The sequence below is a fragment of the Chanodichthys erythropterus genome, chromosome 22 (genome assembly GCF_024489055.1).
Source record: "Chanodichthys erythropterus isolate Z2021 chromosome 22, ASM2448905v1, whole genome shotgun sequence".
Classification (NCBI taxonomy): Eukaryota; Metazoa; Chordata; class Actinopteri; order Cypriniformes; family Xenocyprididae; genus Chanodichthys; species Chanodichthys erythropterus.
In genome coordinates this window covers 10245778-10267547 of record NC_090242.1, presented here as the reverse complement: position 1 = coordinate 10267547, position 21770 = coordinate 10245778, and the positions used below count along the sequence as shown (strand labels likewise).

The window sequence follows — 21770 nt, the reverse complement described above, 5'->3', positions numbered from 1 at the left end:
GGAGTTGACAAAAACTGACGGAGTTGATAAACACTGAAGGAGTTGAAAAAAACTGACGGAGTTGATAAACACTGAAGGAGTTGACAAACACGAAGTTGACAAACATTGACGGAGTCTACAAAAACTGACGGAGTTGACAAACACTGATGGAGTTGACAAAAACTGACGGAGTTGACAAAAACTGACGGAGTTGACAAACACTGACGAAGTTGACAAACATTGACGGAGTTGACAAAAACTGACGGAGTTGACAAAGGTCCAGCTGGGGCCAAATATACAGTATATGTAAATAGAATCATGTAACAACATTAGAAGAATTCCCCATATGCAAAAAACATTAAATCATATTATACATAGACTTTTTGAGAGCACTTGTCAACCATCAGACATAAAACCTGACTGAGTTGACCAATTAGAATAAACACATCATTAAAAAAAACATACAAAAAATGCCAAGATTTATCCCACAACTATTTACAGAAACTATTACACCAGGATGACGGAGTTGACATGTTAAAGCTGTGACCGCAGAGACTTCAACATTGTTTGTATAAAATATAAAAAAACTATAAAACTTCACAATGAGCAGGAAATAGTAAGTGCTCCTCAGAGTTAAAGAAGACCGTGACACAGCCTGATTTATTCAGAATTATAATACATCCTGATGGAGTTGACGCAAAGTGAGGACACAACTTTGATAGGCATTTTTTGCCTTTCAGTTTAAATGTATATTTTTGAATTTGTTCCATTTTTAAACATTGTTCGGCAATTTTAGTGTGACCTCATGCTGAGGACAGGCTAAATTACATGTGTTTCCAAGTATAGAGAAAATTGAATTGAATTGCCTCTGTAACCTTCAGGTCATTAAGACCACAACACTTTTATAATAGTGTTGAAAGCTCTAAAGACTTGAATAATTTTGTGAAGCCATGTGACAAAACATTAATGATACAAATGAAAATAAATAACTCTTAATAATCACTGCACTAATAATTAATAATGTGCCGTCAGAACCATTTTAATGCATCAGAATTGACAAGCCTGTATAAAAATACCAGCATCCCCAAGATTTCCCACCAACCCAAGACTTAACATCATCAGATTCCACAAACACGCCTCAGAATTCACCACGGCAGACACAAATGCTGGTCTTCAAACAGTTCAAAAGCAAGTACAGCATTAGATTTCTGTTTGAAACAGTGGTCCACCAGAAACAATCATAGCAGAGCAATAATTCATTTTATGAAACCCTGGGCTCTCTTTAAAATCTACAGAAGTTACAAAAACATTAATACTTGAAAATAGGCTCTGGTCAAAGACACGTTTGAAAGTGCTGGACAGATAAACTTCAAAACGGCTTCGGAGCAGAGAAACATTTAAAAGTGCTTGACAGATAATCTGCAAAAATATTCCACGGTAAAAACGGGTCAACAACATTGTCTCAATCTGAAGAAACGTACAAAACTACAGTGTGCTGATGGGCTTCACACGAGGATCTTCAGCAAGGCACATGGATTGGATTCAAGTTTAACTTTGTGTTGGTAATGTGTGTCAGGAACTGAACACTGCAGCATCCCGTCCTCTCAGCGGTGGGAACATGAACAGATCCCGTCTTTGGGGTGGAAGCGCTTACTGAGAATCGGACAGATGGTGGGAAAAAACATCACAAAACGCAACTGACCCAACAGCCTAGTAGTGAATAGTTGGGTCGTTCCACAGTCTTCTGCTGTACAACATCAGCTTTAAAGGATTGAATCAATTGCATTGTTGCTGTTTACTGTACAAAATCATGCAAACAGGATTGACTATCTGAGAGTATCCCTAACAAAAAAGTGAGATTTGCATCATTTTAGTTAACACACCTTCAAGTTTTTGTAATAAAATATGTCCACTAAAACAAAAAACAAAATTTATATATACATATACAACAAAGAGAAGATGGGTAATCAAGCTGAAGAAATGATCGCACTGTAAAGTCTGTTCACACATTTCTGTGGAATGACCCAGTTAGAACGACCAAATAGCTTTCAATGTTTACAGGGGACAATCAGATTTGCATTTCCTACAGGAAATACTGAACAGTGTTTGCAAGGCAATCGTCTTCAAGTCTGACACTGTGATTCTGTGTAAATGAAGAGCTGCGTCAAGAATCAACAGTCAACAGACGGGTAAATGGATGCAAGAAAAAGTCCAATCACAACTCAGTAGGGATGCACCAGCATGGAAATATTAACTGATACCTATAACCGATATTTTGGCCAATAAATCTAGATCTCCACATGAATCTTTCTGAGCCTGATTGAAAAACAAAAGGCAAACAAATACAGTTGACAACTGCTTTTATATTTACACTTTAACTGTAGAAAACGAATCTCTCTGCCATCTCTGATGAAATCTAAGACAAGCCGTATCTCTGAAAGATTAAGCCCAGAGGAAGCATACACACGGAGAATAGTAAAGGTCCTAAAATAGAGCCTTGAGGGACACCACATAATAAAGGAGCTGACGCAGAGCCCAGAGAGATTAACAAGTACATCACAATTTCTAGATGTGGTTTAGAGAGATGTTTAACTTTTTCAATTGCTCTCTAAACCCACCCTTGATGATAGGACTGATCTGCATATTTAAAAGCAGTGACAGTCTCGTGTGCCTAATGTACGACTCCTGTATGTCACTGTAATCGTCTTTACCTTGATCACAATCAAAACTTTACTAGCATGACACTGGTTTGCTTTATCCAGTCGAGAGATGTACTTTGCCATATCATATGCTCATGCAGTGGTTTCTGAAAGATTAAGCCCAGAGGAAGCATATACATGGAGAATAGTAAAGGTCCTAAAATAGAGCCTTGAGGGACACCACATAATAAAGGAGCTGAAAAATTTCCTAGACAACAGAAAACGTCCTATTTTTCAGATAAGAAGAAAACCACTGGAGGACCATGTCCTAAATTCAAACCATTCACTGCAGACGATGTAAAAGAATTGTGTGATTAATGGTGTTGAATGCGGCGCTGAGATTTAATAAAACTACAACAACATGTGAGCCTGAATCCAAGGAAAGAGAAATGTCATTAGTTACCTTTAAGGTCCAGATTTACTAACTGCTTGTGCCAGCGCAAACCCTCTTTTGGTGTAAAAAACTACTGTCAGGATTTACTAAAGTCACGCAGTGCAAAATTAACACTGAAAAGGAGTTGTTTTTGCATCTGACCTTACTGCATATGCATTTGTAGGAGTTTCCCTTTCAGATGCAAAATTTATGGGAGGAGAGTATTTAAATGAATCACGCAACACGATTTACTAATGTTTGCGCTAGTCAATTTACTGGTATTTGCACCATTATTTAACACCGTGTGGTAGAAGGGAGGAAATATTTTCCCCTCATATTAATTTCTTTGGAATGCCAGAGGAAGACGTTATCCAAACATATCGTTTGCCAAGCCATGTAAGCCATATATACATACAGGCCAACATGGCTTGGCAAACGATATTAGACCTATATATGTGTACGTGTTTGTCAAATGATACATGCCTGTGTCGACCCGCACCTGATGAGGTTGCGACCCAACGCTAATTTGTGCTGCTCGTTACACCGCGTTCCAAATTATTATGCAAGTGACATATCAGTCAGATTTTAGTTTTTCTAAGAAAATTTTTGTTTATTACGATAAATTTTTTTGACAGGAACTTTCATTAATAAGTCTTTATCTGACCGAGTTCTGCTGTGCTCTAAATCACTCACAAATCTTATGATAATTCGATAATCTCCATTCAGTTTCACACAATATTAGTTGTTTTCATGCCTTTTGCACAACATTGCACCATTTCATGCTTTTCATCTTCAGAAAGATCTTTTTTCCTCCCATATTGCATGAGAACTGTGACTTGCTTAATAATGTGGAACAACCTCTAAGTAGGGTTTCCATAGACCTGGCAAATTATTTTGTCTGAGATTGATGCCAGTTATCTAAAAATACATGGATAAATAAACAAACAAACATTTTCTTAGAAAAACTAAAATCTGAATGTTTATTGTACTGAAATCTTACTGATATGTCACTTGCATAATAATTGGAACGCGTAGTAGATTGCATTGGTCAGTATGTAAATGATTTGAGTGCGTCTGTGTTCAATAATTTGTGCGTCAGCAGTAGATCGCGCGCAAAACATGCCACTCCCATCGGCGCATTCATGGAATTGCGCTCTCATGCTAATTTGCTCCGTTTAGTAAATCTGGCCCTAACAATGCAGATTCAGTGCTGTGTAGAGATCTGAAACCTGACTAAATGCATCTAAAATGTTAAATGTATTTAGATAGAGGTAAAGCTGTGTGTAGACAACTCTCTCCAGAATCTCAGAGATAAAAGCCGATTCAAAATAGATATATTAAAGTCATGGATTATCTAATCGATATCTGAAACATTAAAAATGAACATTTATGGGCTGATACTGATATATGGTGCATCCCTACAACTCAGTATCCAAATACTGTGACATCATTGCCGTCAGTGCGAGATTTTCAACCTTTCCCTAAAAACAGATCGCACACCTAAGCCTGCAATATCTCCAAAACAAGAACATAATTCTGTGCAGCCTTGCAAACACTGCCGTCAGTCAACACAGTTCGTCAGCCCTTTCTCTCTCTTCAACAGTGGCGTTTGGTGCTTTAGCAGCGGGGTGAAAGTGAGCACTAAGATAAAGATAAAAGCCGTCAGCCATGAGGAAAGAGGGACTCAGCTCAGTTTTCCAGCTGTTTGGAGTGCAGACGATCAGACACACATCAGTTCAGTAAAGGCACGAGAACGTCTCTCTTCACGTGAGCTTCGAGCAGCGACACCGTCTGTGATTACGAAGCTTTCGTCAGCATTTCACCAACCACATCGCCTGCGGCGGAGGAGTCTCACGTTCCCGCCGTTACGCATTATGATTTTGATTGAAAGAGTCCAGAACGGTGGCGTTAATGTTCCCAAACAGCCACTGCTGACTGGGTGACGTGGAGTCACAGGAGTTCATGAAAATCTTCTTCTGTGCAGCATTGGAGTCGATGCAGCTGTTACTGATGGGGTGATAGATGCTCTTATCCTGTCAACACACACACACACACATTATTATGGAGGCGTTTCAGAGAAACACAGACACTGATAGAGAGAAGAACTGGAACTGTGCAGAGCTCTTTCACACTCAAACAGCAAGACTCTCAGGTCAGATCTGGACAAAAAGTGAAGGTGAAATACCTTCCTGTAGGCCCACAGCTGGTTGCCCTTCATCCCGTGGCAGTCGTAGAGAGTAACGGGGCTGTTGTGCGACACGGCGTCGAAGCAGACCTTCTTAGTGTGCAGCGGGTCTCCTACCCGTATATCTTCCCTCCAACCGAACGTGAACACCTGCATGACATCCAAACTCGTATTATTGTTCACATACAAGCATTCGGGAACATTTGATGTTCAGTGCATTTATAATACGTGAATCTCACCTGACCGTGACTCCAGCTCGGCTCGCCCCGCTCATTCAGACACTTCTCCAGACGGATCGGAGAGCCTGAGGAAAAGTGCTTGCTCTCCATGCAGAGACCGGTGCCGACGTTACGCAGCTGGAACACAAACACACATCACCAGTGATGGGAATGACGGCGTTACTAGTGTTTTCTCTGGTGTGTGCTGCGGTTGGTCATACTCAAATATAATTTTAAACTGATAATAATGTACGATGCTCTGTGTGTGTCTGTGAGCATGCGAGCTGAGCGCGAGCTCAAACCAGAACGCTCTTTGTGACATGCTGGATCGAAAATAGCCGATGTGAAATACGTTTTTTTCTAGTCGACTAGTAGTTTTTCATTTAAGCCATTATTTGACTAATCACATTTACACTAATTTAATTTCTGAAATACTGGAGGGAATAAACCATAGTAATGAGCGTTTAATATAGGCTATATAGCACTCGAGGGAACGGATAACGCTTGCCATAAAGAACCGGCAAAAGTAATGATTATGAATGTGACAAAAACAACAAGGAAACATTTTAATTGATTATTAATAAACGTTTTCTGAATCGGTGTCGGCTGCGAAGATGAAGTTGACATTGCTGACTCTCATCATCTCTGCATATTGGACGTGCCTAGAGAGAAAATGCATAATCATAATCGTTTTTTAATTATTTCGTTTTCATTAAAGTGGATATTTCAAGCTTTCTATAGGATATTTTTCTCATGTCTGCGAGGCAAGCAGCCGCTGAGTTTCAGTTCATTTAGCCTGTAAGTCACGCTCCAGTTCACGCGCCAGTGATCGCGCCGGCGCCTCTGTCATGATTATATTTTCTGCTATATTTGCTTCTTATTTATTAAAGGTGCCCAAGAATGCTTTTTCACAAGATGTAATATAAGTCTAAGGTGTCTCCTGAATGTGTCTGTGAAGTTTAAGCTCAAAATACCCCATAGATTTTAAAAAAATAGGTAGTTAAAAAAATTAATTAAAAAAAATCTATGGGGTATTTTGAGCTGAAACTTCACAGACACATTCAGGGGACACCTTAGACTTATATTACATCTTGTGAAAAAGCATTCTTGGGCACCCTGCCACACGAGCTCTCGACTATATTACAGTGCATTTACAAAGTTCACACAGCTAATATAAACTTTAAAATAATATAATTTATTTTGATGTTTACGTTTGATTCTGAATGAGTTTGATAGTGCTCCGTGGCTAACGGCTAACGCTACACTGTTGGAGAGATTTATAAAGAATGAAGTTGTGTTTATGAATTATACAGACTGCGCGTGTTTAATAATGAAAATAGCGACGACTCTTGTCTCCGTGAATACAGTAAGAAACGATGGTAACTTTAACCACATTTAACAGTACATTAGCAACATGCTAATGAAACATTTAGAAAGACAATTTACAAATATCACTAAAAATATCATGATATCATGGATCATGTCAGTTATTATCGCTCCATCTGCCATTTTTCGCTGTTGTTCTTGCTTGCTTACCTAGTCTGATGATTCAGCTGTGCACAGATCCAGACGTTAATACTGACTGCCCTTGTCTAATGGCTTGAACATGGGCTGGCATATGCAAATATTGGGGTCATACATATTAATGATCCCGACTGTTACGTAACAGTCAGTGTTATGTTGAGATCCGCGTGTTTTCCGGAGGTCTTTTAAACAAATGAGATTTACACAAGAAGGAGGAAACAATGGGGTTTGAAACACAATGTATGTCTTTTCCATGTACTGATCTCTTGTTATTTAACTATGCCAAGATAAATTACATTTTTGATTCTAGGGCACCTTTAAATACAGGCACTTGGTTGAAGAAACATTGATTAAAATTAAGATACAATTTTTCAGATACAATGGCTACCAACACGTAGTACAGTTTAGAGAAATTTCACGTCGTGAGCAAGAGCGTATCATGAGTCGGATCAAGAATAATTTATTTTTAGACTTATATTTAATATTAGGGGATTCCAAATTAATTTAATTTTAAAATAAATTTTTTAAAGTAACGCAATATTTACTTTCCCTGGTAATTAGTTACTTTTATAATTAGGTAACTCCGTTACTATTTGTGAAAAGTAACTAGTAACTTTAACTAATTACTTTTTTAAAGTAATGTGCCCAACACTGCACATCACTGCAAACATGGACTTAAACAGCCACTGTACTAATGTTTGTCATAATAATGTCATTTCAGGATTATGTATATCGTTTTTTTTCCATAAATTTCATGTTTTTAGGTCTTGTACTCTTGTATATCTCACCCTCTGCCTTTTTTGCAGGGGATTTATTTATATAAATGTTCATTTCCCTCCTTTCGTTCACTTTAATCCCTATATTCACGTCCTTTAATGTGTTAAAGTAGAAAATTGATGTAGATCATATATAATCTTACTGGTCAAAATAACAAATCATTAATAATTTATGCTTTTTGAATTCTGTAAATGTTGGTAAGAAATATTAGTCAATGCAACAAGTCGATAACTAAAAAAACAGTTTTGAATGACAAAAACTATGACATCAAGAATAAAAACTAGATGAAGATGTTAGGAAGGGACGATTTGGGAAGAGATCCAGTCATGTTTTATGTCACAGCAGTATTGCATGTTCAAACCTTAATATCATTCATATTAACAGGTTAATAGATGTTTTGTTTTTTTCAGGAGTATAAAAAGAGTTTGGAAATTTGAGAGAAATGCTTAATTGATGCATTACGATTTAACTAAACCCATTAGATTTTAGTCGATTAAAACTAGACTAAAACTAAATCAACATTTGCTGTCAAAATTAACTCTGGTTGTTGGTCAACTGGTCAAATGTTTTATCTCATGGGTTTCAGTTCTTATCGCTCCTCATGTTCAACTTTAACACAATTTGTGCTCGTTTGGTGAGGTAAAACACGTCAAGTTTGATTGCATATCTGATTTCTCACATACTCCGGTAAATTTCGTTTTGCTTTAAATCATTTTTTTATGCTTGGTGTTTATAATAAAGGGTGATGCCACTATAATTTATGTTTGTTTTACTTTTATATTTCTCATTCCTGTACGGTTCTGAATACAGTTCACTTTAAAGGATTTGTTGAGGAGTGACGGGAACTAAAACAGGTTTATAGTGTTTATATGTAAATGTTTCATTTTATATATTGATATTTTTGCCATTAGTTCTGAATGTAAATGTAATAATAAAATGCAACTTGTCAGTGCTTTTTTCCTCTCAACAGTGAAATTGACAACTTCAGTGCAGCTTATATTCATTTATTATTAAGCACACTGTAAAAAATGATCTTTGAAGTTTTGATTTTGGATGAAATCATGTTTGGTCATTAAAGCGCACCTCTCCCCATGCGGCGGCTGGAGGCTCCACTGGCGGATAGTGTTTGGGAAGATCCCACGCCACCTCGGTCATGAACCACTTGAAATTCTTGCAGTTCAGCCGGTTCCTCAGATCCTTCTGCGCCGCCACGTCTCCAGCCGAGAGGTGTCGATACTCGGGCCTCCGCTGGTAGATGAACTCCGCGTACTCGTCCATCCACACCTCCGCCACGCGCTTCAGATTCTACGAGAGATCACATGATTCGTCATATTGATGCTCAGCGTGTTACTGAAGCAGTGCTGCTGTGCATATGACTGCTTTATACTAATACTGTATATCTACTCAATTCAAAGGCTCGTGGTGAAGTTCTTCTTTGGTCAAACCTGTAACAGTCATTGTTCCGCTAGCTGGACACTTGGTGCTTTTTTATTGCCTTTTTTCTCCCATCAAATTCTTACAGGAAGCCCAATGTTTGTGACAGGGCATTTCCACGTGACAGTGAACAGATTGAAAATCTAAATCTGATCTCACATCAGTGCATTATGAGATGAAATGCTTTGTGGGAATCGACACTCACCCTGGCGAGACTCACTCCTCCCGGCACTTTATAAGGCACGTACTTCCTGTAAATGTGACCCACTCGAGAGCAGGGAATGTCCTCCATACGGCCTCCACACATCCACACCTCAGAAACACACCAACACATCGAGTCACACGAGTGAACGAAACACAAACACTGCTCTGTGTGTATAATATTTGTATATAATCTTATATAATAAAAATTACCATCAAATAGGCCCATATGATTTACTTTAATGCTGTGAAAATTAATAATATAATACAATATAATTAAACCCATACACCTTCATTCCGTATGGAGGACTTTATAACAATAAAATACTTTTTTGGCAAAATGTGTTTGAAATTGCACAAATATTGTGGTTCTCAAATAATTGAGATTAGATTGAATAACCTCAATCAATAATCTCGACAGAACTAATTATTTGCACGATCAGAGATGATATGCTTTTATTATTTAGTCGCATGAAAGGGAAGTTGCGCTATTTTTTTTTTGCTGTGTATCCGAGTGAAACGCTTCTGGAACAAGAACAAATGTAGGGCGGGGCTTGATTCTGTCCGTGTGGAATTGATTGGATGGTTGTGGTTTGCTATTGGTGGATCTCATGTGAGTGACAGGTGGCCCCGCCCTCATCATCAGAGAAGAGACGATGAATTTTGATGTGCACCGATAAATCATTTAGAATAAACTTCAATATTCCATTAAAAACCAAGAATTGACAACTTTGATTTCATGGTGACTTTAAGTGTTGTCACACAATCAGGAGTCGCTCGCCATCAGATGTGCAGAAATGTCAATAACAGAGAAAGTTCTGTATATCTCAGTTCATTTTGGAGCAGCTTGGGAAATATTGTGGGTTTTCTTGAATCCACCAGGTGTCACTATAACTGACTTTATTGTGAATGTAGTGACATGCCTACAGAAAATGCCTGGATGAGCAGTTTTCTTTCCTGTGTTGATGTACATGCTGTTGATAAGTTGAGGTGGGACGAATCAAAGCGCTCGTTCCTTATTAAATATCAAAATGGATATCTCGTTTTTATGGAATATCGCAGTATTTATTATAAATGATTTATCGTGCACATCATTGTTCATGTGTCTTCCTACATGCCTATTGAAATCACTGGCCAATCAGAGTCCTTCAAATGAGTCATGAATGTTCAGGGTTTAAACACTAAGATCCCATCAGTGATCAGGATACAGAAGAAACCTGACGTGGACACACATAAACACACTGTGATCTGATTGGCTGAAGGCATGCTGATGCCTGCTGGTATATTAGACCAGGCCACAGCTATTACCTTGAATGAAATCTCATATTGCTCTCCTCCCCAGATCTCCAGTCCCGTGTCATATCCTCCCAGCTCCCAGAACCACTTCCTGTCCACAGCGAAGAGACCGCCGGCCATCACAGGAGACCTTACAGGGAAGAGGAGAAGAAACTCCTGTTATAATCAATCAAGCTCTTATTTTCTAAAGAAAAACACAAGAATATTTTTCTCTCATTTTCCATGTGTTTTCCAATTAGCCATCGATTTTTCCAGAATGCGTGGGAACCAGTTTTTCTGGAGTAAACCTCACTGAATTTGCATTTAGAATGTAAACTGATGATTGGATTTATATCCGTTTTGCTTTTTGACCAAGTGTGAATGGAATTTGCAATCAGACAGAGATCCGATCGCTCGAGACGCATGAGACGCATCTGCAGGGTTTTTTAAAAAAATAAATAAAAAAGGGATGAGTCAGAATTATAAAATATTATATATTATCCTAATTGTTTAGATGTTTTGTTTTCAATCCACCAGCTGAATGAAAACGGCAGTAAATGCTGCTTATGGAACAGCAGAAATATAGCGGTTACCCTGGTAACTCCTGTATAAAAAGCAGCTGCGCGTTTTAGAAATGCCACGAGTTTGCACGTATGATATTAACACCATAAAGTAAACCGTATCATAACTCCTCAACAATAAATGTGGGCCATTCGTTTATCGTGAACTACTCAGAAAGCGCGAGTCTGTAGAACGAGCATCAGCGCCACTTTTTGAAACTCGCAGCGCTCGCGATTAAATCATCGCCTTCTAAAGTTTAATCACGTTTCCTGCTTTTCTGTCCCCAAATTTTAAGACCTCTTGAAATGAAAATAAAGACTTTTCTTAAAGTGTTTAAGATATTTAAGACTTTTTAGGGACCCTGATGAAGAGTAAATATTCCAAATACTGACCTGAAGTTCCAACCACAATAAAAAAATGTTTTACAGAAAAAATAAAATGTTTTACAGAAAAATAAATGCACACATGCAATTATTAGCCACACACAGTCTGGTAGAGTCACTCACTCGAAAGGGTCGCTGGGGTCGGATTTCTCCAGCTGAGGTGGGATAGGGATGCGTTTGTAGTACATCTCCCAGTCAAAAGCGCCTCGCATGGCATCGCCGGCCTGCGTCTCGTAGCCAAAGTTATCGTGGTCGATCACATCGATCATAGGACACACGATTGTCTTCCGGTTCTGCGCGATGCGATCTGAAGGGGGAAAGACACCAATAATCCATTGTGAAGACATCATCAACACGACAGCCAGTGCCACAGTTTCCTCAAAATTATAATCATGATTATTAATCATGTTTATTCTATCAAAAGAGTAATGTAACTATGGCCATTTTGCACTTCACACAAAAGGCCTGTAGGTGGCACAAAGACTTAAATTTAACCAACTATGATAACTTCGTTAGATGGTAAATCAATACAAAACATGGTTTTGGTGAGCGCTTTGTAACATGTATTCACATTACATTTTAAAGCAAAACAATTAGTTTGCAATAAGACAAACCAGATTCAAATTGCCTGGCAAATTTGTAAAGCAAAGAAAAATCATTTCTAGCTGATCAACATTATGAAAACTGGTAAAACCTTTAGGAACTTCAAAAGATAAAACTGCAAAATTCCTAATATTAAGCGCTATATAAATAAGGGTGACTTGACTTGACTTGACACGACACTGCCATCGAATCAGGGTTCAGTCGTACAGGAGGTATTGGTTTTACCCAGTAACGGAGGCAGCCAGTTGACGTTGGCCTCGCAGTGGGAGTCCAGAAACGTGATGACATCACCCTTGGCTGCGGCGGCGCCCAGCAGTCTGGTCCTGATCAGACCCTCACGCTTCTTAGTCCGCAGGATCCGCACCTTGGGCAGCCGCACCATGTACTCCTCCAGAGGGGCCTTCAGATGCTCTAGGAGGGAACAGACGTCTGTGTTTACTTCCTGAACACAAGAGGGTTTTGTCCTCCTCACAAAGGCATTTCAACAAAGTCTTTAGAACACATTTATCACATGTGTCAGGAAATCAAAGTGGACATATCATGAAAATCTGACATTTCCCGTGTTCAAGTGCTATAATCGGGTCCTCGGTGCATCTACCAACCCAGAAAATGTGAAAATGTCGACTCCGGTTTCATTTTGGCTGCGTGAGATTCTCCAGCTTTGTTGTTGTTGAGCTGTTAAAGCTCCGCCCTCTTTTGGAAAGGGGGCGGGAGCAGCATCTCATTTGCATTTAAAGTGACACACACAAAAACGGCGTGTTTTTGCTCACACCCAAATAGGGGCAAATTTGACAAGCTATAATAAATGATCTGTGGGGGATTTTGAGCTGAAACTTCACACACACATTCTGGAGACACCAGAGACTTACATTACATCTTGTGAAAAGGGCATTTTCTGCAGTGTAGGACAGGTTTGGTAGGTTTAAGGGTTTAATTACAGTGCAATTATAGATGTAGTTACAGAAATTAAGTACAGCTATAATTACATGCAGGCATTTTTAAGTGCAATGTAAAAGCATGTACGCACACAATAAGTGCATCGTATCAAATGATCAATTTAAATGTTAGTTACAGACACGCTTTATAAAGTGGGACCAATAAACTTTGATTCTACTATTCATATTGCATCTTTGCCACAAAGAAGTACACCTAGTTTTGTTTTGAAACATGTTGTTTGTCAAATCTGTTATCACAAATTATTTACCTTATATTTATATGCTATAAAAAGCTTTCAGATGAAGTGCTGCCAGTGTGAGATCATCGATGTATAATCACAGAGTCTGGTCCGGACACGAATACTGTGTGGACGAGTGAGATGAAACCGAAACACTTGGCTAAAACATATTCATGTTTGACTAAAAGAAGTGACAGCCCTCAAATCTGAGCTATGGAGAGCGGATTACGGCCTTCAGCAGTCTGGAGCTTATGCAAACATGTGACAAACGAGGATCATCTGGCTGAAAACACGAGCTTAAATCTGTCATGCATATAAAACCCGCCGGCTGAGTTACTGGAGATGTTGAGGCTGGGAAAGTGACCACAAACTGACAGTGATTTCATCATGACATTCAGCTCAGTTATTTATAATGACGGCAGGTGATCCTCAGTCCACATATTCATCATGATGAAACGGGAATGAGCAGAACAGCCTTCGCTGCTCGTACCTTTGTCACTGAAGTCGTCCACGAGGATGATCTCCGCGATGAGCTGCGGCGGCGAGCGGTTGAGGACGCTGTGAACGGTGCGCAGCAGCGACGACCAGCCCTCGTTGTGGAAGGGGATGATGATGCTGGTGGTGGGAAGATCTTCAGCATACAGCTTCGTCTTACAGCTGAACACACACACACACACAGTTACAGCTCCATGCTTTGCCTTCGTTTGGAACCATTTTCATTGGTGGAGGAAAAATATGTGCACAATTATTCAAAAGCATGCATCAGATTTCAGTCTCAGAAGAAGAAGGTTCTGAGGTTTATGATTGCACGAACACTAAGATAATAAAAAGATCAAATGACAGCAAATCTCTCAGAATTGCTCTCTAATTTCTAGTCAAAACGCTCAAAGCATAGATACACTGATACACGGTCATGGAAAACCTGGAAATATCAAAGAATATTAAAATTGTGATTTCAAGGCCATGAAAAATTATGTAAAATTTTTTTTTTTTTTTTTTTTTTGTGAAAGCATATTGCACTCTTTGTTGTTCTGAAAATAGCCTTTATGTACAGTATAGTTGAGGACACAAGTTTACACACCCCTTTCTGAATCTGCAAAATGTTAATTATTAAAGAAAATAAATAAGAGGGATCATAAATTGCATGTTTGCATTATGTAAGAGGGACTGCCCAGAATAAGCTATTATATATATATATATATATATATATATATATATATATATATATATATATATATATATATATATACAGTCCACAAGATAAAATAATACCTGAATTTGCAAGAATTAGCCATTTTAAAAGTTAACATACTCTTAATTCCTAATAAATTGTGTCGTTACACACATTTCTAACAGTGACTGTATGATATTGAGATCCAAAGGACTAAAGAAGCTTTTGATCATCCAGGTAACGACACAAAATATAAAGAGTCAAACTTTGAACTGGTTTATTTTTGTGTAAATACAGCTATTATTTTGTCTTGTAAAGTATACTGTTCAAAAGTGTGGGTCTGTAATATTTTTAAATGTCTCATCTACACATTTATTTGATCAAAAATACAGTAAAACAGTGAAATATTATTACAGTTTAAATCCGCTGTATTCTATGTGAATATATAGAAAAGTGTAATTTATTCCTGTGATTTTCAGCATCATTACTCCAGTCTTCAGCGTCACATGATCCTTCAGAAATCATTCTGATATGATGATTTGATACTCAAGAAACATTTATGATTAATATCAGTGTTGAAAAAAAAAAATCAGATTTATGTGGTAGTTTGGAGTAAAAAAAATGAAAAGAAAATAATACTTTTATTCATCAAGGACACATTAAACTGATCAAAAGTGACAGTAAACAGATGTTACAAAACATTCTATTTTAAATAAATGCTGTTCTTTTAGAACCTTCTATTCATCAGAGAATCATGAAAAATAAAATTGATCACGGTTACCGTGTGTCGTCTCCTCTCTCCTGACATCTCGTTACTCCTAACTAGGTTAAGATCTCTCTCCAGTTCTCCTAAATAATTCAGGAGCTCAGACCGAGTCTTGACACGCATGAACCTTCATGAATCACACTTACTCTCAAGTCCAGGAATAAGAGTAAAATTATTTCATTCTTAAAATGCGGCTTCATACATAGACATCTAGCAAATATTCACAAGATTGTCTGAGTGTTGAATTTTCAACAGTGTTTCTCAGAAAACACTTCCTGCAAATTTATTCGGAAATTAGACACAAAAAGTAGAGTAGTTTGCACTAATGAATATTAACGCCGGCTGTTTAACATTCCAATCATAAAACTGTAATATTAAATGTTTAGTTGCTTACACCATGCAACACGCTTTTACAGTTAAAATGAAGCAGGAAATCACACTCGTCATCTGTGAACAGTAAAGCCCCGCCTACTTTGATCTGATTGGCCGTCTCAGTCATGTTGACATTAGAGCGCTGAGGCAGAGAATATCACATACTGAGGGACAGTTTGGGCATTTCTGATGTCTATGACGGTCACGGTCCTGAAGTGAGGAATGAAGAACGGCTCAGAGCATCAACAGGGCTAGATTAACATGTTTACAAAAATGCTGCCAGCTCTCTTTGCCAACACTACACCCAACCGTCGTGCTAAACTAGTTTCTCTGCTAGTGTGTAAAAATATTTGGAATTGAGCGACTGGAACACTATTTGAATGTTACATCATGTGATGTAAATGAAAGGAATTCAATATGTAATATGTCACACAGAAGAAACTCTACTAGTGATCTACACAGCGAACTTACACTAAAGTTCAATGCAACACACTGTTAATGTGCTTGAGAAGCGTTAAAGAGCAGGAATCCCGGCAGATGTGTGATTAATACAGAGTAGGAAGAAGAAACGCTCTCACTTTGGGTGTCTGATATCAGGCAGGGATCTGTTGAGGGCGATCCTGTTACTGACGAATATGTTGAAGCCGTTTTCTCTGTAGGCCTGATCCACGCGGTCCGAGTCGCTCAGCGGGTACGGCCTGCCCTGCTCGCCCACACCTGCGGACACACGACCACATGACCAGAGTTAAACACGGAGAGACACCATTCATAAAAATCAATTTACTGTATAACGCGGAATGTCTCAGAATTTGTCAAATTTTGAATGAATAAATTAAAAGTTGCAGTATGGACTAGTGTCTGTGAATATTGAACCGCAGAAAGATTTAGATTTAAATATGAATTGACTGCAACCCGCCAAAATAAAAGTTCAGTTTTACTTGAAGAATTGTGACAAATATATTACTATTGTACAGTCTTAATGTACTGCTACTGCTACTACTAATAATACAATTATTATTGAAGCTTTTTTTTTTTTTTTTAAGGAATAATCACACAATTTTTCTTCCATGTTTTAATTTTAACAGTAAACCTCTGTTGTGCAGCACTTTGTTTGCCGAAAAAATGTAAGGGTTCGTTTAATTTTCATTTGAATGAAAGATACATTAAATGTTGTATGCCTGCATTTGATTACCAGAAAAATTAAAATACACAACACAGACTTTCTGACAAAACTAAACATTTCATAGGGCCCTGTTATTGTAAACAAATTAATAAATTAAGTTGTTTTTATGAATTCAATAATTAGACATGTTTTTTAAAATGGAAAACACAGAATTTGGTACAAGTAAAACAGAATTTGAGAAAAAATAAAACGTATTTCATAGGGCTAATTTTTGATGAATTGCGGTTTAATTGTATAAGTTTTATGACAGTTATTTAGACATGGTTTTTGATTAATAAAATGTAATTTAACGATTAAAACAGAGTCCAGAAAAATAAAAAAAACAGAATCCAGAAAAATTAAAATGGAAAAAACAGAATAAACAGACTTTAGTTATCCAATCTGTAACTCTACATTAGGATTTCAGCTGAATAAACCCAATATTTGGGAACTGTCGAAATGACTAAAATCCACCTTTCCACCATGTGTTTATAATGAGCACACGCATCTTTCAGTAACAACAAATCCAACTTAATCTTTTCCAGACAAACTCTGGTGTCCGGGAGATCGCCGGATTAATCCCAGGCAAAGAGAAAACGCCTACGGATTCTCAAACATGAACTCAACATGTCAGTTTTAGTCCTTGACCTGTGACCTAAACTATCTCTGTCAGCGATTCCCATCATGTGACGTACCTGAGCGCGCCGCTTCACTCTTAATAACCGCATAGTCATGCCAGTCCCGTCTCCGAACGCCGGCGTTCTGCACTTGTCTGTGTCCGTTCGGTCTCTGAAACACAAAGATTGTTTGTGTTAAACTTCATCTGCAGCAGAAACACCCATGCTGCTCGTTTCTCTCCAGTACGGCAGTGAACATTTAATTAAACAAGATGTGGAGTGTGTAATGAGGATGATTGACAGGCATGTCTTCAGTCTTTCAGAGTGTGTAAACAGGGATGCAGTGTGGTTTACAGTGACGTGTCTGTGTTTAAATGCAAACAGCCGCACCTCTTTTAATGACACGTACAGCTCACCGTCCAAAAACAAGTTCTGAGCAACAAACTCAAACTCATTGTGGCAGATCAGATGAATGAATTATCAGAGATATGCGACTGTCGTGGATTGAGAAGGAATAAACCGGAATAAACCCCGTCAGTGCTGGATCTCAGGGTCTTCACTGGGAAACAGAGGCGCTAACAGACCGCCGGGCTGGACGAGAGCCAGCGGCCGACAGCACGTGCCGCGAGAGCAGCGAACAACACCGTCTTTCAAAAGCACCGCTCACATCCTCTCGCTCTTCCTGTTCAATAAATCATCTTCATTATCCTCATATCATTCCTGGCCAGTGAATCTAGAGACTGTGTCAACATGTGACCGTACGAACCACAGATCAGACAGAGATCTCTAAAGTGAAGATCTCAATATGATGTTGCTGGTCTATTCGCATTCTGTGTAAAACACTAGCTGCATGTCAACACAGTACATTATAACTGAATATACACAAGCACAATTCATTCAGTATTCCTGGGAGAACACATGGACCCACAATGCTCCGTTCTGGGTTTTATGACGATCTGAACTGGTCCGATACAACACAATCAACGTAATCAGGGCCTTTCAATCTACTTGATGCCAAATATAATGATCCTTTGATTCCTAAATTATAAAGGCTGCTGCATATTTTTATTTTACTGAAACTGTGCTTGAAAAATAGTGTTTTTTAAAAAATATATTTCCAAAATTAAACAAATGGCTTTTATTTGTCACAGTACTGAAACATAAAGTAATCAAAATCAATAAAATCAATATCGTTCTGAAGCACCCATAAGTCATTCATTTTCAAAACACAAATTAAGATATTTTTGATGAAATCCTGGAGATTTCTGTCCCTCCATTGACAGTCCACGCAACTACCACTTTCAAGCCACAGAAATGTAGTAAAGACATCATTAAAGTAATCATGTGACTCCAGTGGTTTAAACTATTTTATGAGGCATGCAAGTGCTTTGTTAGTGCAGAAAAACAAACAAACATAATTTACCACTTTATTTACAAAATATTAATCTCCAACAAGCGTGTTGGAGCAGTGTTGTTGCCAAGTCTGCAGTTTTCCCATGAAATTGAGCTACTTTAACACTGTTGCCACGGGTTGACCCCAAATAACATGACATTTTTACCATGGGACGCCCCTGAAACGCAATTGGATTTTTTGTTTTGAATAGCAATTGGGTGGGTTTTGTTGTGCAAACCTGGCAACCCTTGGAACGCACAGCTTTATTCACGTAATTTCCAATGAAACAGGAAGACAGGGTGGGATGCATCTAGAAGCTCCTCCCCTTTTTACAAAATAGCCAATAGCTTTTCACCTAGATCACAGCTCGGTCAGCTCGTAAAACTAAATTTTCCTCATAATCTCTAACCGTTTCTCCTCCATATTGCTTTAAAATATAGCATTGTTTGTAGAATTCAAATGTGTCTGAACGTTTTGTGATCTCGCGCATATGATCCGCTCGTCGAACCGGAGCAGACTGTTCTCGCACTGCGATGGTTCATGTGACGCTAACGCCAAAACAGATTTCGTTTGCGTCAAACGAAAGCATCTGAATCACACCCTGTCCCCTATATAGTGCGCATTCACCGTTTAGAAACTATATGCGTGAACAAATAACCAATTTCAGCTGCATTTGATGTCATTGTTTTGGAAAACACCAGCTTATTCATAACCTTAAGGCTATTCATATTCATACTAAAAGCTAAAAAACTTAAAGGGTTAGTTCACCCAAAAATTAAAATAATGTCATTTATTACTCACCCTCATGCTGTTTCACACCCGTAAGACCTTCATTCATCTTCAGAACACAAATTAAGATATTTTTGATGAAATCTGATGGCTCAGTGAGGCCTGAGCAATGACATTTCCTCTCTCAAGATCCATTAATGTACTAAAAACATATTTAAATCAGGTCATGTGAGTACAGTGGTTCAATATTAATATTATAAAGCCACGAGAATATTTTTGGTGCGCCAAAAAAACAAAATAAGGACTTATATAGTGATGGCCGATTTCAAAACACTGCTTCAGGAAGTTTCGGAGCGTTATGAGTCTTTTGTGTTGAATCATGATTCGGATAACGTGTCAAACCGCCAAACTGCTGAAATCACGTGACTTTGGCGCTCCGAACCGCTGATTCGACACAAAAGATTCATAACGCTCCGAAGCTTCCTGAAGCAGTGTTTTGAAATCGGCCATCACTATATAAGTCGTTATTTAGTTTTTTTGCCGCACCAAAAATATTCTCGTGGCTTTATAATATAACTGAACCATTGGATTTCATCAAAAATATCTTAATTTGTGTTCTGAAGATGAATGAAGGTCTTACGGGTGTGGAACGGAAGGAGGGCGAGTAATTAATGACAGAATTTTCATTTTTGGTTGAACTAACCCTTTAATTTCGGATAGAAAAAAAATTATTTTAACAGAAAATGATCAGGTTTATATAACTTACATTCATAATTCTTTTTAACCCAATAACCACAAAAAAATAAAAGTGAACCAAAATCTGCACTAGGTCTTAATTTGAAACCTTAAGGTGTGTTTTAATTTCACAAGTATAGTGTCTAAAGTCAGTTCATTATCCGACAGTGAACTTCGTTCAAAAGAACCATATAATTATTACTGATATTACCATGTTGATAATCCTGTCTACAGCGAGCGACGCGACGAAACGTCAGCGCTCTGGTCGCGTCGCGTTCCTCGTTTGCGGTTTATAAAGCGGTGAATGGAGTCGGTTCCGGCCCGTGTCAGCCCGTACAGGGCTCTGAATGCTGCGGTACCTGTATGTGCGCGAGCCCGGTTCCGTCCGGAGAGCTGCTGTCGAACATTCGCTCCAGATACACGGACCATAACCCAACGTTGGGTAAGAAGAGAAAGGCCACGATGAGCAGCAGCGATATCTGCAGTAATCTCTTCTGTTTCCGCCGCATCTCCGTGTCTCTCTAATGTTTACTCCGTCTTCAGTAAAACAAGACAAACTCACACAAGTGCCGAACTTCAGTTCACTGTCGTTACTGTCAGAACTTCCGCTTTCATGGACTGAACCACCTCAGCCTCGAGGACGGGGGAGAGTTCAAGACTAGTTTCAGTGAATGTGCCTTCAGAAGTAGAGTATACTCGGTTATTTCGTGAGAATCTGAGCAAGATTAACACAAAATAGATTTCATTAAAAAAATAAATAAATAAATAAAAACTTTAAAAATAAAAATGAACGGTTTAGCGTCGTGTAGTTTGTCAAGTAATGTTGACTAATGTCTTTCATGAATGAGAGCAGTGTTTTTTCTGCTGTTTAACTTCATCCCACCCTGCAAAAACTCATTTCAGGGAGGTAAATAAACATAATAGCTAAAAAAGCCAAACACAGCATGACTAAAAGAAAAAAAAAAGTTATATAGATCACTTACATGCAACAAAAATCACACACAAAAATCATAATCATATAGCTTCTTGAAAGAAGAACATTCTTAAAGTGTGTCTCAAAGATTATAAATATATATACACACACACGAAATTATACCCTACAAAATATACAGAGGTCTAAAGCAGTGTTTCCTAAACTTTTTAGCGTGGATTACCCCCTGAAGGGATTACCATCCTTCTGCATACCCCCTGCAGTCACACCTTTACCATTAAGGGACAATATTTGCTCCCTAAATTGATTTTTCCAGTGCAAATTTTTACCTTTATTAATAACTTTATAAAATAAATGTTTTAAATGAAAATGTTCAATAGAGAAATATGCAATGATGGTAAAACTAAGAAAAACTTTTGAATATTAAACTAAAACCGCCAGTAGGTGGCAGCAAGTCACTGTTTTTATGAGTGAGTCATCGAGTCATTCATTCAGTAAAGAAACAAGT

The 21770-nt window shown here is 38.2% G+C and overlaps 1 protein-coding gene across 1 annotated transcript; it reads right to left on the bottom strand.

Annotated features, from left to right (window-relative positions):
• Window positions 1–20932, bottom strand: galnt10 (UDP-N-acetyl-alpha-D-galactosamine:polypeptide N-acetylgalactosaminyltransferase 10 (GalNAc-T10)). The gene is made up of 12 exons (XM_067375987.1): window positions 20691–20932; window positions 17553–17646; window positions 16274–16412; window positions 13877–14043; window positions 12438–12623; window positions 11733–11916; window positions 10699–10816; window positions 9395–9502; window positions 8839–9060; window positions 5476–5592; window positions 5237–5386; window positions 1–5084 (listed from the first exon to the last, which is right to left on the bottom strand). The coding sequence occupies exons 1-12, from the start codon at window positions 20838–20840 to the stop codon at window positions 4917–4919; spliced, it is 1803 nt and encodes a 600-aa protein (XP_067232088.1). The 5' UTR covers window positions 20841–20932; the 3' UTR covers window positions 1–4916.
• Window positions 20933–21770: the final 838 nt, after the last annotated feature.

Excerpts from the sequence above, each read along its gene's own strand:
- galnt10 (XM_067375987.1), bottom strand. The coding sequence starts at position 20,840 with ATGCGGCGGAAACAGAAGAGATTACTGCAGATATCGCTGCTGCTCATC. Across the intron at positions 12,624-13,876 it reads GGACGACTTCAGTGACAAAG|AGCATCTGAAGGCCCCTCTG; the intron begins GTACGAGCAGCG and ends GTTCCCTCCTAG. Across the intron at positions 5,387-5,475 it reads CGAGCTGGAGTCACGGTCAG|GTGTTCACGTTCGGTTGGAG; the intron begins GTGAGATTCACG and ends GATGTCATGCAG.